General features: G+C 53.4%; 5 protein-coding genes across 5 annotated transcripts; all 5 read right to left on the bottom strand.

The window, feature by feature from the left end:
• Positions 1-1,375: 1,375 nt before the first annotated feature.
• QC761_302260 (uncharacterized protein) lies at positions 1,376-3,430 on the bottom strand (the record flags this gene model as incomplete). The annotated part of the gene is made up of 4 exons (XM_062877366.1): positions 2,803-3,430; positions 2,446-2,751; positions 2,133-2,391; positions 1,376-2,079 (listed from the first exon to the last, which is right to left on the bottom strand). The coding sequence occupies exons 1-4, from the start codon at positions 3,238-3,240 to the stop codon at positions 1,376-1,378; spliced, it is 1,707 nt and encodes a 568-aa protein (XP_062733151.1). The 5' UTR covers positions 3,241-3,430.
• Positions 3,431-4,339: 909 nt separating this feature from the next.
• Positions 4,340-8,164, bottom strand: QC761_302270 (uncharacterized protein; the record flags this gene model as incomplete). Its single annotated transcript, XM_062877367.1, has 1 exon — positions 4,340-8,164. One exon carries the CDS (start codon positions 8,162-8,164, stop codon positions 4,340-4,342), a length of 3,825 nt encoding a protein of 1,274 aa, XP_062733150.1.
• A 1,009-nt stretch (positions 8,165-9,173) lies between these two features.
• Positions 9,174-10,109, bottom strand: QC761_302280 (uncharacterized protein; the record flags this gene model as incomplete). The annotated part of the gene is made up of 1 exon (XM_062877368.1): positions 9,174-10,109. The coding sequence occupies one exon, from the start codon at positions 10,107-10,109 to the stop codon at positions 9,174-9,176; it is 936 nt and encodes a 311-aa protein (XP_062733149.1).
• A 285-nt stretch (positions 10,110-10,394) lies between these two features.
• QC761_0049910 (uncharacterized protein) lies at positions 10,395-11,422 on the bottom strand (the record flags this gene model as incomplete). Its single annotated transcript, XM_062872465.1, has 3 exons — positions 11,397-11,422; positions 10,990-11,313; positions 10,395-10,641 (listed from the first exon to the last, which is right to left on the bottom strand). Exons 2-3 carry the CDS (start codon positions 11,013-11,015, stop codon positions 10,395-10,397), a joined length of 273 nt encoding a protein of 90 aa, XP_062733148.1. The 5' UTR covers positions 11,016-11,313; positions 11,397-11,422.
• Positions 11,423-12,871: 1,449 nt separating this feature from the next.
• QC761_302290 (uncharacterized protein) lies at positions 12,872-14,719 on the bottom strand (the record flags this gene model as incomplete). Its single annotated transcript, XM_062877369.1, has 3 exons — positions 12,872-14,300; positions 14,368-14,495; positions 14,633-14,719. The coding sequence occupies 3 exons, from the start codon at positions 14,717-14,719 to the stop codon at positions 12,872-12,874; spliced, it is 1,644 nt and encodes a 547-aa protein (XP_062733147.1).
• Positions 14,720-14,733: the final 14 nt, after the last annotated feature.

The following is a 14,733-nucleotide window of genomic DNA, read 5'->3' as shown; positions in this document are numbered from 1 at the left end:
TCGCCGACCTCCAAGCAGCCCCCTTCAGGAGGTAGTGCAATCCATTTCACGTCATCGACCTGGTTCGTATTGAGATCAACGAAATAGAGGCTCTGTAATCGTGTCCTGCTATCCACAACAACCGGATCTTCCGTGGGACAACGACGATACATATATAGGTCGCTGGGCCCATTGATCGTCATCGCGACCATTATGTTAAGGGCGTCCTCCCACGGTTTGGAATCGACAATTGGCCCCTCAGCAACATCGAGAAGTTTCTATTTTGAAAAATCAGCATCCGCTCGCCATCTGGAGAGTAAAATGAAAAGCAATGGTGTGTTCTCGTAGCTGAAGCCAACACGCATACATCATCAACCCTGCAGCCACAATGTGTACGGAGACGTGAATCTTCAACAACGCGAGTGGAAAGCCTTGAGCCATTCTGACAATACAGTGCAGAAAGAGCCAGAACACCTGTGTAAGAGCGACAAACTTCTGGACTATGCTAGTTTTGCTTCGGTCGTCAATCGCCGTGTCAGGAACCCTGACTAAATGCCCCAGTCGAGCAAGCTGGACCACCCCCTCGGGAGATAAAACGGCGGCGGAGTCTCGGAATAATTCTTTGAGTTTGGCAGACTTGTGCAATTCCGCTTCGGTTATGAGATCCCCAACCAACACTCTCACCCCCAATAACCACGAAAAAGCAATATCTCAATGAGACATCACCAGCTCCGGACTCTGAAGGGTTCAACGCTCGGAGTTCGCGCTGTAGCCATCGGGCCTTGAGAATTTCTCCGCAGGCTATGACGAGCACCAGCTCTGGGGCGAAGAGAACGGTGAACACCCACAGGGTTTTCTTCCAAAACACAGGCTAGTGCCCCGTTCTGCCGGGAGCTGGGTGTTGAGGTGCAAGGTTGAATATATACAAGCAGCCAGGGCTACCAGGCAGCTCCAGAGAATGCTAGTGGTCCCGCGGTATGGAGCGTCATCTACCCAAGTTGGCGCAATTTCTGTGCGGAGTGCCGTGAAATTTGTTCTTGTGAAGTTCCAGAAGGGGTGCAATGTCGGCCATGGCATTGGATGTCGTTGCGACTGTTGCAGCATCAAGATCGATAGATGGGAAATAATGAGCAGGAATTACAACATATCAAGCTGGTCGTATCGTTTCAAAATGTGAACACAGAAACCAACATCCCGATCAAAAAAGCGAACCACAAGGCAGCTGAACACTAAAACCAAAAAGGAACCCAATCGGAAGCTTGGTGTCAAAAACACGCATTTGCACCACAGCACTAACAAGGAATCCCAGACAAGCTCTCAGTTGATATTAACCATTTCTAATCCCTTACCCATCAGCAACTATCCTCCAGTCTCATCACTTGACCCACGCCACCCCCTAAGCCCCCTCATAAACCCAAACCCCCGCCCACTCAACAACCCTCCTCAGCGAGTCCTCAAGCTCCTCCATGAAATCATCCTCCGGCGGCCTACTCGCACCAGCAGGCAACCTGGCCATCATCTTGGCAAACAAGTCCCCAATCGCCTTGGTATACTCGCAATCATCCCCAAACACCTCCCCAGCCTCCTTGCAAGCCTTATAAAGGTACCAATACATAACATTACTGATGTCCACCCGCAAGGGAAACGACGCGTCCTTGAGAACAGGAGAGTCAGGAGGTAGACAGCTCGCCGCGATGAGCACATGAATAATGTCAATCAGAATATTGACAGCATTGGGGTCAGTCCGGCCTCCGCGACGAGCAAAATACCCCCTGAGGCCGTTGCGCAAAGCCGGGGCTGGTTTGCCCTGCTCGAGGTAGAGGACGCTAAGGCAAAGGCGCACCATGGGGACAGGGTCGAGATCGTCACCCCACCCAAAGTTGGGAAAGGCGTTTTTCATGATGGTGTTCATTGTGCTTTCGACAATGGTGAGGTTCGCAAAATCGGAATAGACACCGGGGTACTTGCAGGCGGTGACGGCGGCGCTCTTGATCAGGTCGAGCATGGATATCTGGGCTTGACGGACAGTAGCCATGCTTGTCTTTCCATCGGCAGCCACCCTACGCTTTTGGGTCTCGATCTCGTCTTTGCAGCGGGCACCTATCCTCCTTGTTAGTATCCAACTCTCAGTCTTGTAATCTTTCAAAACGTACAGTCACACTCAAAAAAGTGCTCATCCATCAGAATCTCCCGCCGACTCTTGACATCAACCGTAGGATCGATATAGCAAATGGTAATCTCCTCTCCAGCCGCAATCTTCTTCAACGACCGGACGCGAATCTCGCCCTTTTCCAAAAAAGCAAAGGCGTTCGGCTCGCAAGAATGGTTGATCATGGCAGTGACAAGCTCCAGCGCAAAAGCAACCGTTTCTCTGGAAGAAGAACCCCTCAGGCGGACACAGTTGGTCCAGAGCTATCCCTCACTCATTAGCACCCTCCCTCCACCCAACAGCCAGCGAGAACTTACCTGCGGCACCAACTTCCAAATCAACCCAACATCAATCTTCTTCTCCCTCCCCTCCCCAGTCACGTCCCTAATCGCCATCGCAACATCATACACCTCGGTCGTCTTGCCCCCCTCCTCCCTAGTGTACTCATCAAAGTGAGCCTCCAACCCCTGAATCACAGCCCCCTGCTCGGTAGTGATATACCCCTTCTGCTGGAACCACACCAGCCGATGAGCCAGCAAGCTCTGCGGCTTAATCCCGGGTGTGCTCTTCAAAACCTTGCACTCCTCCTTGTGAAATCTATTCCAAGCCAACTTTTGGCATTCCTATTCCCAAGTCAGTCACCCCCTCCCAAACTCCATCTTGACTGAACCTACCTTCGAACAAAACCTCCCAACCCCACACCCGCTACAAACCCTCACCCCCCCCTTCTCCCCCCCAAAATACCCCTCGAAATACCCCCCACAAAAATGACACCACCCATCACCACCTGCACCATCAAAAGCCAGCATCAACGGCTTAGACCTGTAAATCTCCCTTCCAGCCTCAATCCCGTCCTGTTCACCCCGGGCAATAAACAGCCCCGACCCAGTCGAGCAACCCGACGGTCGAATCTCGAGCGAGACGGAAGCAGTGACGTTCCTGCGTGAGAGGATAAACTGGCAGAGTTTAGGTTCGGTGTTAAACCCCATTCGGGGAGGGGCGCGACCGAGGTCATTGTCATCGTTGTTGTCGTTGCTGAAGGCGGCTTGGAGGTCTGCCGGGGAGAGGGAGGTGGTGAGGTTTTGGGCGAGGGAGGTGGTTAGATCGTCCATTTTGAATATCACGATAGGCAGTTTTCTTGACGGCGGTGGGTTGTAGTAGTTTGTGATCACGGATTGTAGATCGTGGTGGGGGAAAAGAAAAGTGGTGATGACTTGGGAAAATCAAACCGGTGAGATGGCGAGAGAAATAGAACTCTGAGAGCCCGGGGATGAGAGGCTTCAGCGGACTAGGTAATCCATCAGTAAGGCAGGTAGAGAAAAGTTTTAATTAGCAGGTCATAGATTGATTTAGGCAGCGCTGTCAGCGACTATCGCACGGGAGGGAAGGAGCAACCCACAAACACGCAGGTACCCGCTGTTTGCTAGCAACCTGAAGATCCCAAGTTGACAGAACCACCCTTGACTTTGGCGAGAAAGAGGACTTGTGTACACACCACTGAGAACCTATCCCTAGTTGTAGCTGTTGCGAACAAATTGCAACGAAATAGAACAACAGCATCATCATCCAGCACGAAGAGCCCAACAGGCAACATGTGATGGCCATGTTACCAACCAAGCCAGGTCAATCCAAGATACTTTGTCCTCCCCTTTCCCTGATCAAATCAATGGTACTCATATGCATCGGTGTCAACTCATACCATACCTGTCACCAATCATCCACATGTCACGCGCCCACAACAATGCAAATTGTAAAGCTACTCGATTAAAGTACCTTAGCTACGAACGTTCCTAACCCTAGTCATTCCCAGCCTCTCGGTGACCTGCTCACCGTACGACTGGCCCAAATCAAAGCTGTCTGTGAGTTAGGCCTCCTTGTAATTGAAGGTAATACACATGTTCAAAACACGACACCAAAAGTGTCCAGGTCATATTTTTCGTCGACGCCCCAGAAATCCCACCCGAACGCACCAAAAGATCCCTCAAGGGCCCCCAAAAGACGGCTCAACATCCTCCTCCAAGATCGCTCCCCTTAAAGTCGAATGACCACCCAAAGCCATCCAGCGCCCCCCCGCAAAAGATCTTCCAATCCATCTAGACTGTTCTCCAGAGCACATATGTCAATGATATACCTGATCGATTAGCTAAAAAACCGCCAAAATACCAACCAAAACGCCATCGAATCATGCTGGTAGAGATATAGGAGGATAGATCACCCTCCATAGCAGATATTCCTCAACCAAAAGGCAGCGACATCCTTGGGAGCTGCCTCAATCTTGAAGAGCTCCACTTCCTCCTTTTTCTCACCGTCCTCCCTGGCAATCACGAGGTCCAACATCCGCGGCGCGGCTCGGTTGGAAGTGAAGTAGGCCAGGCTACAATCCACCATTCGAATCCACCGTTTTCCAAAGTCCAGCATCAAGAAGATCTGGCTGTTAGCGTCGTCCTCCATGCCGGTGCCGCACGAGAGCAGCCCAATTTCGCGTTCCTTGTTGTCTTCATCCGCTTGGTAGAAGAATGAGAACTTGTCGCCGCACGTCTGAGCCAGTCGTTTGCGCGTCTCGAGAGGGTCCGACCGAGTGTCGTCCTCCGCCAGAATCGTGGCCAGTTTCCAGATGGTCGATGTCTCTGCCGCTTCATCTTCGGTCGTCCCGAGGATCTCCTTGATTCCCCAGTAATTTTTGGGTGCTTGGAGCATCTGTTGGAGGTGACGGCAGAGTTCGCAGATCAGAATTGCCATCAGCCCTTCAGTAGCCCTCACACGCTGTGGTTTGGCCTGGTTGCTAGCGACACACTCAAGGAATGCCATCCCTGCGAGGGGGAACTGAGAGTGATCAGCTGATACTAAACCGCGGGCAAGCTCACCAATCACTTGGCATGTGCTCATGTCCTCCTGGCCTTCCCGGACTGAAGACAACAACAGACACAGGTGGGTGAATCTTCCTGTCAGGGTATCCTTCAGGTATGACTGCTGCTCAGTCTGTTCTGCACAATCCCGCCCCCAGACATCCTTGAGCGTCCAAGCATCGCTGATCGAAGTCATCTCTGCTCTGGCGTTGTTCAGGGCAGTATTGCCGTCCTGGTCACAACCCAGACAGCGAACAAACTTGACAATAGTATCAGTAGTCCACTTCTGGCTCGGAGTAATGTTGAACAGCTCCGAGACAAGCGAAACTATCCCCTTGCGCAGATCCTGGTCCTGTTCCGTCGTCTCCATGAGTTCACATCCGGGATCCGGGCGTTCTCGCTTAATGAAAACTGGGGGCTCCTGTTGTGCTGAAAGGCCCAAGCCAGTGCCGTTGTCCCCACGAAGGCCATCATCAGAGCTCGCAGCCTGAGGCATTTGAATCTGGAAGCTTGCGGTGGAAACTGCCGACACTGGCGTGTCCGGCAATGAGCTGGTCACTCTCAAAGTGCTGATCTCGGCCTCTTTGTGAGCAATAATCTGGCGAAGTTTCGTCGACTTGTCCGCCTCTTCGCAGAGCTGGGCTTCTGTCTCGGAGATCTTTCCTTCCAATGCTCGTATCTGGACGTCTCTTGCCTGGACGTCTCCCTGAAGCTGATTTCTCTCCTCTTCCAACCTCTCGACGATGCTTGTTTTTTCTTGGACCATGCTTTGCAGGGTAACGTTGACGGCATAAAGCTGCTTATACTTGTCATCCTTTTCTTCCACCAGGTACTCCAACTTGAAATTGGCGTCCCGAAGCTGCTTGAGAGCAGTCTCCTTATCCTTGTCCTTGACAAGCAGTTTGTCGACCCGACTCTTGAGGATCGCATTGACGGTGTCACTACCCGGCTTGTCATCATGACCTTGGGCCTGTTGTTGAAGCCTCGCTTTGTTCGTTTGGAGGTCTTTCTCGATCTGGGCAATCTTCTCCCCAAATAGCTTCTGCAATTCGATGTACTCAGCTGTCAGTTGCTTGATTCTCTCGTCTTTCTCGCGAACCATGGCTTGGTAGCGAAGGAGCTGTTGGCTCTCGTGATCTGCGCTAATCCGAATGCCACCCTGAGCCTGGCCTTCTTGAGGCTGGCTGATACCTGCCGGCTTTGGCGTAGAGATGGTGTCTCCTCCTGAACTGGGTACAGAGACTTGTCGAACGACTGGTATCGTCGAGGAATCAACAGCTGAGCCGGTCGACATGATTTTGCCGAGCAATTGTTTGATATGCTGTTGGGCAGATTTTGGCAACTGCTCCGTTGATCGCTTCGGTTCATCTGCAGGTTGCATCTTGGGCTCCATTCCACCCATCAACTGGTCGATATCAGGAGCTGCGAGTTCGCGATCAGCCGGAGACCGCTGGTTCTTGCCGTTGTGAGCCTTCTGAATCTCCACTATCTGGCGTTCCAGATCTTGTTTCTCGGCTTTGATCTTGTCGATGCTGCGCTGGTGTTCAACTCGAATGGTGGTGAACTTCTTCTTTTGCTCTGCTGCATCACGCTCCAGGTTCTGAAACATGACAAGTTGGTTGTCGTAGCTGGCCTTCAAGGCATCGTAATCATTCGAAAGCTTCTCGTTCTCTTCCCGCACCTGGAAGAGTTCCGCACGAGGGTCCTTTTTGGCAGCCATTCGGGCAAGCTTTGCCTCGAGATGGCGAATAGTATCACCCCGCCTGTTCTTGTGAGCGACAACACTGTCGAATTCCTTTTCAAGCCTCCCAAACTCTTGCTGAAGATGTCCCATGTCCACCTTGTACCGTTCCTTCTCTGCACTCCAGTTGTGAGAGTCCTGCCGCCACCTCTCAAGTTCCATTCTACAGCCTTTGATTTGAGCGACCTGCTGCTTGCAGGTCTCTTCCAGCTTCCCAATCTGCGTTTTGTAGTCCTCGATCTCCCCGGTACTGTCCTTGGCAGGGCTTCTTGACGTTCGGTCATCATTCTTCTTGGCCCAGTGTTTGGGACCCCTTGGCGCCCTCGGCGGGTAGTCTTCCTGTGTCACGACCGGAATCCTTCCTAGTTCCGGCTTGCAGACCCAAGCTGAACCACCTTCGGATCCCACACCAGGACTCTTCTTGTCCGTTTCTCCCTCGCCGATCTGCTTCTTGTAGCCCTCAACCTCGGCAGCCAGTCTACTCTTATCCTCCTCCAACTTGACGATTTCCTTCTTGTAGGAGGCCTCGATGTCGGCAGCTTGCTTGGCGCAGTCCTCCTCAAGCTTGTCCGCTTTCTTCTTGCAGATCTCCGTTTCCGTGATCTGTCTGCTGAGGCGCTGGTCCAGCTTACTGATCTTCTTTTTCTGACCATCCACCTCGGCCGCCTGCTGGCTGTTGTCACTTTCCAGCTTGGCAATCTGCTTCCTGTAGACCTCCGCCTCGTTCTCCAGCTTGGTGACCTGTCTCCTGAACTTGTCCGTCTCCTTCTTGAACCCTTCCATCTCCTCCGATTGCGCCTTGTAGTCCCTCTCAAACTTGTTCAGCTGCCTCTTAAAGTCCATCGTCTGGCCGTGGAGCTCCCGCCTCCTGGCATTGATAAAGTCGCAAAAGCTCTCCACACGCCCTAGCTCGCTCAAGGTAGCCGTCACAAGAGGATGCCACGTCGCCGTCACAGGTCGCAGGTTGGGCAGCTCGAGGAACTCCCAAAGCTTGCGGAACTCGTGCCTGACACGATCCATGACCCAAGGCGTGGCCTCTGGAAAGTAGTCCGGGAACGGCATGTCACCCCGGAAATCGACATCGGCCACGTCCCTTCCACCACCAGCGGCCCTCTCCTCCACTCCAGCCGACGACTGACGACGCACTTGGTAATCTCCCAGCTGGGCTGGAGGGCCTCTATCATCCTCCTCCTCCGTGGCGGACGAATAGTGGCGATTACCAGCCGAGCCCTTGATGGCGATCCCATTGCCGGAGGGAGGCTCAGGCTTGTGCCGCTTCGGCGACGGAGAGCGCGCTGGCCTGTACGACTGAGATTCGGGTCTCACCCAGGGTTCCGAGCTGTCAGTAGTAGCGTGGGCTTCGGCACGCCGCTTCTTGTTTGGGGGTCGGGCCTTCGGTCCAGTAGGCGGAGGCCTGTCGCCCCATTCGTGAGCTCCTTGTCTACTCATCGCATGGAGTAGGGCGTATCTTATCTCCAGGCGTGTGTCCAAGGGGAAAAAGACGAGGTAAGGTCAAGATAAAGTTGTGTGTCGGACAGACACCAAGTGGGCCTAAATTAAGTTTGGAAGGGACCCCCCCCAAGAAGGTGGAGATGATGTCTCCAATTATTGTTAGCACGGGACTTGGGCCTCCACACCACCAAGACTTAAAGCCTCTAATATACGATGTACCTGAAGTGGTCTGCTTGATGAATGCAGAGGGGGGTTTTCCTGGTAAAGTCAGCAGTTAGCTGGCCTGTTGAGAGACTGGGTACATCAGTTCGGGTATCTCGCAGACGCTCAGGATGCATTTTGGGGATTGTACTCACCTGCGGGTAGTAGCGCACTAACAATCCTCCAAACCTCCAACTTGGAAAGCGGAGATGGGAATCTGGCGCCGCTGATAGGGTGCTCCTTGCAGGAAAAGCCCGACAACGTGTCGTTCTTGCGAGATGTTCACGTTCGATAGCAGGAATCTGTGTTTGGTTGAGAAAGTCAACTAGCTCGTTCTGACTAGGCAAAGCAAGGCAAACAGACTCAATTGTTGCTCTTCCCCGGCTAGTGAAAAGGGTCTGTGGTCTGACTCCACCACACACACGCCCACAAATGCTGCAGAAGAAAGCACAGAATCTGAGATGTCACCAAACGACACGGCTAAAAACACACCCTTTCTTGGCACTCTGGGTTGATCTGGGTTGATCTTGATTTCTTCGCATAGCTACCTGCACGAATCCACCAAACCAAACGAAACAAGTCCAGCCCTAAATCCTCTGTTTCTCGGAGCTACCGTCTCCCTCAAGATGCAAACGACCGCCCAGAAAAAACCAAACCTCGCATGGGGTGGGTATCTTGAACATATCCCGTTATTCCAGCTGTTGCCCGCGATGATGTGTAGTTGACAAAAAGAAAACCCTTTCCCGAAAGACCCTTTTGTTTCTTTTCTTTTTTTTTTGCAACCAACTTCCCCATGTTGTCATCGTCATGTTCGACAAGCATAAGCCGTCACCGCCCCGACGGGCAGTGTCGTCGTGGTTGTAAACACTCCTGGTGGACCGTACCCCGCCAGCGCCGTCGAAACCACCAAGCTGGTACACCCACTACAGTTCACCGATAACGTTGTGGTGGTATACCTGGAGTACTTGGTCGAGGTCTTCCCTGCTGACTGCGGAGGCTGAAGAACCAAGGTCGTTTGGCAAACGTCAGGCTGGAAATGTCCACCCTCCCCATGTCCATCACTCGGGCCTCGAAGCTCTACCACCGGCTTGGGGAAGGGCGTGATCTGAGCAGCAGCCGGAATAGGGACCTGGTCCTGACTACCGCCAATGTTGTGGATGTTTGGAGTCTGAACAGCGGGGATATCATCGACGGCCGTTCGCTTCGCAAAAAGGGCGGTTGGCTTGCAGATGGTGCTCCAGTACGTGCTGGCCGTGTTGACCCTCTCGGTCTTGTTGATCACCATGTTTGGGCACGAGGAATAGTCCTTCCAGATGATGATATTCTCGCAACCATTGCAATTCACTTCCTTATAGAGAGTCGTGGTGGTTGGATAGATCGTCTGCGTCCCAGACCAGGAGCAAGGATAGACCCAGGACTCATACGAGGTGGTTGTGCATCCCTTCTGCGGGTTGGCTTTGATGGGCGGTTCGATATCGATGGCTCGTCTTGTTGGTACTGGCGCCGGTGTCGACTCCAAGGGTATGGGCGTCAGTACGGGCCTGGTCGGTCTGACGGGTGGTGTTGTCCAGGTAGGCAGAGGAGCCAGGACCAGCTCGTTGTCGCCAGCAAGAGCACCTGCTTCGCGGGCTTCGACTTGTCCGTCTCTCGGTGAGTCTGGGGAGGAAATAGGAGAACCAAGAACAAATGCGAAAAGGACAAACGACAGAAGACCAAGAAGAAGTCTGGGAAAGGCGGCCATGGTTCCGTCACGGCAGCTGTGATGTTGACTTGTCCCCGAAGCCGAATATGCAAATGAGCCGCTTCCGGTCCAGGCCACGGGGATCGAGAAGTCAATAAGGTTGCCCAGAGCTTTATATGACTCTGATGGACCGGCCCAAACGTGGCGCGGACATGTGCTCCCGGGTCAGCAGACTGTTAAGTTAGTGTAGTCCAGGAACGAAATGGCAGGGCAGGGAGGCGGCGGATGTCAGCGTGGAAGTCTGGACCTTTTGCAAAAACCGGTCCCCGGGAGTGTTGCAATCGCCTATGCAGTGCATCTCAGTTTGACCGCAATATTGCGCCGCGACGTGACGTCGTTCCTTCTCCCCATCGGCTTGTGGGGCTTGGGTTTTTCTGATGAAGAACCCCGGGCAGTGGCATCACGGGCGCGGAGGAATGGGAAAGAGCCCACCTCACTCACGGTCACGGTCAAGTTGGAAGCTCCCAGCTGAAAAGGGATGAGAAAAGTACTATCCGCGTCTGGCCGAGGGTGGGCTCCAAAGAAAAGTGGCCTGAAGAAGGCAATATGAGTAGATGAGCAAGAACGACACGCCGTCAATTTTTGGAAACAAAAGCAGGGGGGTTGTACTCGGAGCCGAGACCACGAGTCCGCTATATTGCCCGCCATGCTATCTTTTTTTCTTTTTCTTTTTCGCTCGGTGTATCCTCGCCGTGAAGATGGTGGGCAGGCCTAGCACCCATTAGGATTCGGTACCTCAGAGAGAGGGTTGCGCTGGCCCGTTGTTCCCGGATAGCGGAGAGCACCTCTCCTTGGCTTCCCCCAGCGGGTGGCCACATGAAGAGAAAAGGGCTATGGAAGCAAAGTAAGCAAGGCTGGGCAAACCAAGAGCCAGACTAACACTGAATTGGTGTTCTGTCCGGTCATTGGGCGGGTAAATGAGAAAATGTACGAATTCCGTCCGGGTGCCCCATTCTACCCACGGTTAATAAACGAGATAGTGGCACTTAGCTGGTTGCCCACGCCCATAATCATGGCTCATATTGCCACCAGCACCCAGAGAACGGGAATAGAACTGACTGTTCTTTTCTGAGCTCGACGTCGCACTGGGACAATTGGCTGAAAAGCAGCAAATATGAGAGATATGAGAGGCCAGATATTTGGCATCGAAAATAGAGCCTGTCAGGGTCTCGGGGTTTGGAAGCGGAGAAGGGCGGAGCGCGAACTGCTCCATGGATACTCTCTGTCAGGTAAGAGCAGCCCGGCACCATCCGCTGCCCAGACATGACTCAGGACTGGAGTACCGACCATATTGACACCATCGCCGTTCTTCGGTGTCCAAAAGATGCAAGTCTTGTTCGGACGAGAAGCGACGAAGGAGGGTAGAAAAGGAGCGGAAAACCTCCCGAGGTGGACGAGGTTGCACTGTCTGCCAAGACGGGAGTCGATTGCGGGGACAGCACCCCAGCAAGAAGCCAAAAATAGACGGGCAAGGATTCTGCTTCTTCTTCTGGGGTGTCCACTACTAGCAAATATTCAACTTGAACATTCCGCCATTCTCAGAGAGAGCCGAACAGACGGAGTATCTAGGGAAAATCCAGGCCTTTAGTCAGACCGGAGATACACTTTGAATAGGTACCCAGGTAGGCACTTCCATTACCACTACTTGAGCCAGGAAGTGACCTATCAACCACCGAACATTCTCCATATCCAGCAAACCCCCAAGTCCGGTCGCCGGTCAAAACTATCCACAACCTTCCTGGTTCAACCGCCATCCGATTTCTCCTTCTGACCAGACCTACATGAAACTGAAGTCCTGCCATCACCTTCCTCTCTAGTCAACGGGCCTTGACCAACGTTGCTCCCACCACCCCACTGGATATACAGTTCCATGGCAGTGAGTGACGTTTTCCCAGAAAATCAAGCACGCTTCAATTGCATGGCGGCCGCGGCACGCGGAATATGCCATGCCGCCTGCTTCCCCCTGTTCTTTCTGCATTGCACCGCATTGCACATCGCCGTGGCATGCATTCGACAGCCCGTCTTTCCGGTGCGGGCTGCTGGCTTACATGTAGATCTCCACCACCACAAACCGGGATCAAAGGATCCCGAAAAGGGGGAACACCACTTACACATTGAGTGGTAGTCCATGGAACATGATCACGAGTAAACTTTCAGTCAGACTACGGGATACACCCCGTCAGACCCTCACCCATGGCGTTAAACAAGGTTAACCCACATCTCAAACCATGTTTCTACAACTCACACCATGTTTCTACTCTTCTCGGGTCACTAGACAACCCCCCGCCAACAAGCCCTTACATCACACAGTAACACGTCCCTATACTACACTAGCCCAGATCCTTTCCTCCGCCTTACCATCCATCACCACTGCAACTATCACCGTATCATCATCACCTTCACCGTCGTCTCAACCGTGACCTAACCCTGTTATCTACAAGACTCCACTCGCACATCACAGACATATAAAATTTGATCAGCACAATCTTCCTGCTAGGAACTGAGGTGGATACAACAAGGTTGCGTGAGGAAGATAAGAGAGGGAAAAGAGCTGGCTAGATACAGGAAGAAGACCAAGACCATGGCACCGACCCTGCCCGGCTCAAAGGAACACTGGTTCAACCAGACTGGTAGAGCCCTAACCCTAGGCATGAGAGACCATGACACTTCCCCAACAACATCTTAATCTCGAATTGACATTTCCACTAAAAGATCTCGTGCAAACCCATCCCATTTGGACCCCACCCCCTCTCCCCTTTAATCTATCTACCTCTCAGACCCCCCCCGTTAACCCCCGTATAACACTCCAACCCCGTCTCAGTCCTCACCTCACCAACCGTAACGGTCGTCCTCGCCTCAATCACAACCCCCGGCCCGCCCACAAGCACAACCTTGATGTTGGGACACTCACACGCAACAACCCTCGTAGCCCTCGCCGTCGCAGCAAACACGGTCGCCGTCTGAAAGCCTGTCATCTTGCTAAAGATCGTCTCTGTCTGCGTGCAGCCCCCCGGCGGATCCGCAGAGCGGAACCACGATATGGATGGAAACGGCCTGTAGCCGGCCCATCCTGGGCGGTTCGTTGCTGATGGGAGAACAGCGGTGGGCAGCTCGGGTTCAAATCCGGCTGTTGGTGTTGTTGGAGCGGTATCGACTTCTAGGGTAGGTGAACAAGATGAGACAAACTGAACCGATGCCGGTGGTAGTGGTGCATCGTCCTCGTCATCGTTCAGTAGCTCAGTGTCAATGGTCTTGATTCTGGTGAATCTGATCCGTGTTCGCAACAAGGTTGTCGTTCGGGTGGGCTTCTCCATCGTGGTCACCGGCGCGCCGTTGCGGGGAAAGGACAGGACAGGTCCTGTAACGGTGATGAGCGTAGATATGGGGAGGAGGTGGTGGATAGTGGTGACCGAGCAGAGCGCTTTGGTCTCACCGTTCTCGCCCTCGGCTGATGAGGAGTAAGGGCATTCCACCATCTCTGCAGGAGGTGCTGTGAGGTGGAATCTGTAAATGGACCGAGTGACAGTAAGCTCTAGCGTAGAGGGCGATGATGTGATGGTGGAGGCAGCAACCGAGACCGAAGTTGGTACCACAGGTGCGATTAACCTCGTCGCCGCCACGACTGAGAGTTCTGAATCTGCAGGCGAGGTGCTGGAATTAACCGTTGCAGTTGATGAATCGAGGCTGCTGGTTGGCAATGCAAGTGAGGAGGTTGGGATTGGCGGTGAAGAGGTGGTTGTTGGCAGCGAGGACGTGGTCGTTGGCCCCGACAAGGTTGGCTTCGCTGCAATGGAGGAGCTTTGGGGTGTTGATATGTAACTCAGTATGCTCGGGCTGGTAGATGGCACTGCGGTTGGCCACCACAGCTCTTCACCACCGAGGTAGTCGTAAATCTCAGGATACTTGTGTGCATAGGGCCCAGCACACAGCTCCCGAAGCTTCTCCAGGACCTTTGGGACATCTTCCTCTGCCGCTGCCAGCACATCGATTGGATTGGAGTTGACCGTCACGACGGTCCTAATCGGATTCGCGGTCCATGCAGCGAGTTCCTGAACGTCGGGGCCCGTGGTTAGTGGGAAAGATGTCGGTGTCGACAACAAACTGCTGGCAGCGACAGAGGTAGCCGCCACAGTCGCGGCCACCGCGAATATGGCCGTGATCATGGACGTTTCATGAGCGACAAGGCCGTGCCTGGACAGAGAAGAGGTCGGGGGATGGCGACACGCATCGCAGGTTGCGGTATCGTGGTGGACACCACCTAGTGAACCCCGTATTTACCCGTATATAGAGTGACTCTTGTCCGGAAATCGACATCCTCAAGACGCCACGACTGTCGTTGACGCCTCCCATCCTATCCACCGCTAGGGGAGGTGGACACGAGCTTTTCTGTCGTGGCGTGAGGGGTAAAAGCCCGAACCGGACTTCAGTGGCACTTTTACAGCTGGTCGACTGCCCACCGAATGTGTTCTAACGGAATGTATCAGTAATTGCACACGCCAAAGCTGGATGATTGGAAACCTTACCGGGGCTCTAGTGGAAAAGGACTGCTGGCATGGATCCATCACCACATGGTGGCGTCCTCGTGGCTCTTCAGAGGCGTCGTGATGCATGGCATGGACAGATA

Source organism: Podospora bellae-mahoneyi, chromosome 3 (genome assembly GCF_035222275.1).
Source record: "Podospora bellae-mahoneyi strain CBS 112042 chromosome 3, whole genome shotgun sequence".
Taxonomy (NCBI): Eukaryota; Fungi; Ascomycota; class Sordariomycetes; order Sordariales; family Podosporaceae; genus Podospora; species Podospora bellae-mahoneyi.
The sequence above is the reverse complement of the archived record's forward strand: the minus strand, read 5'-3'. Positions and strand labels throughout refer to the sequence as shown.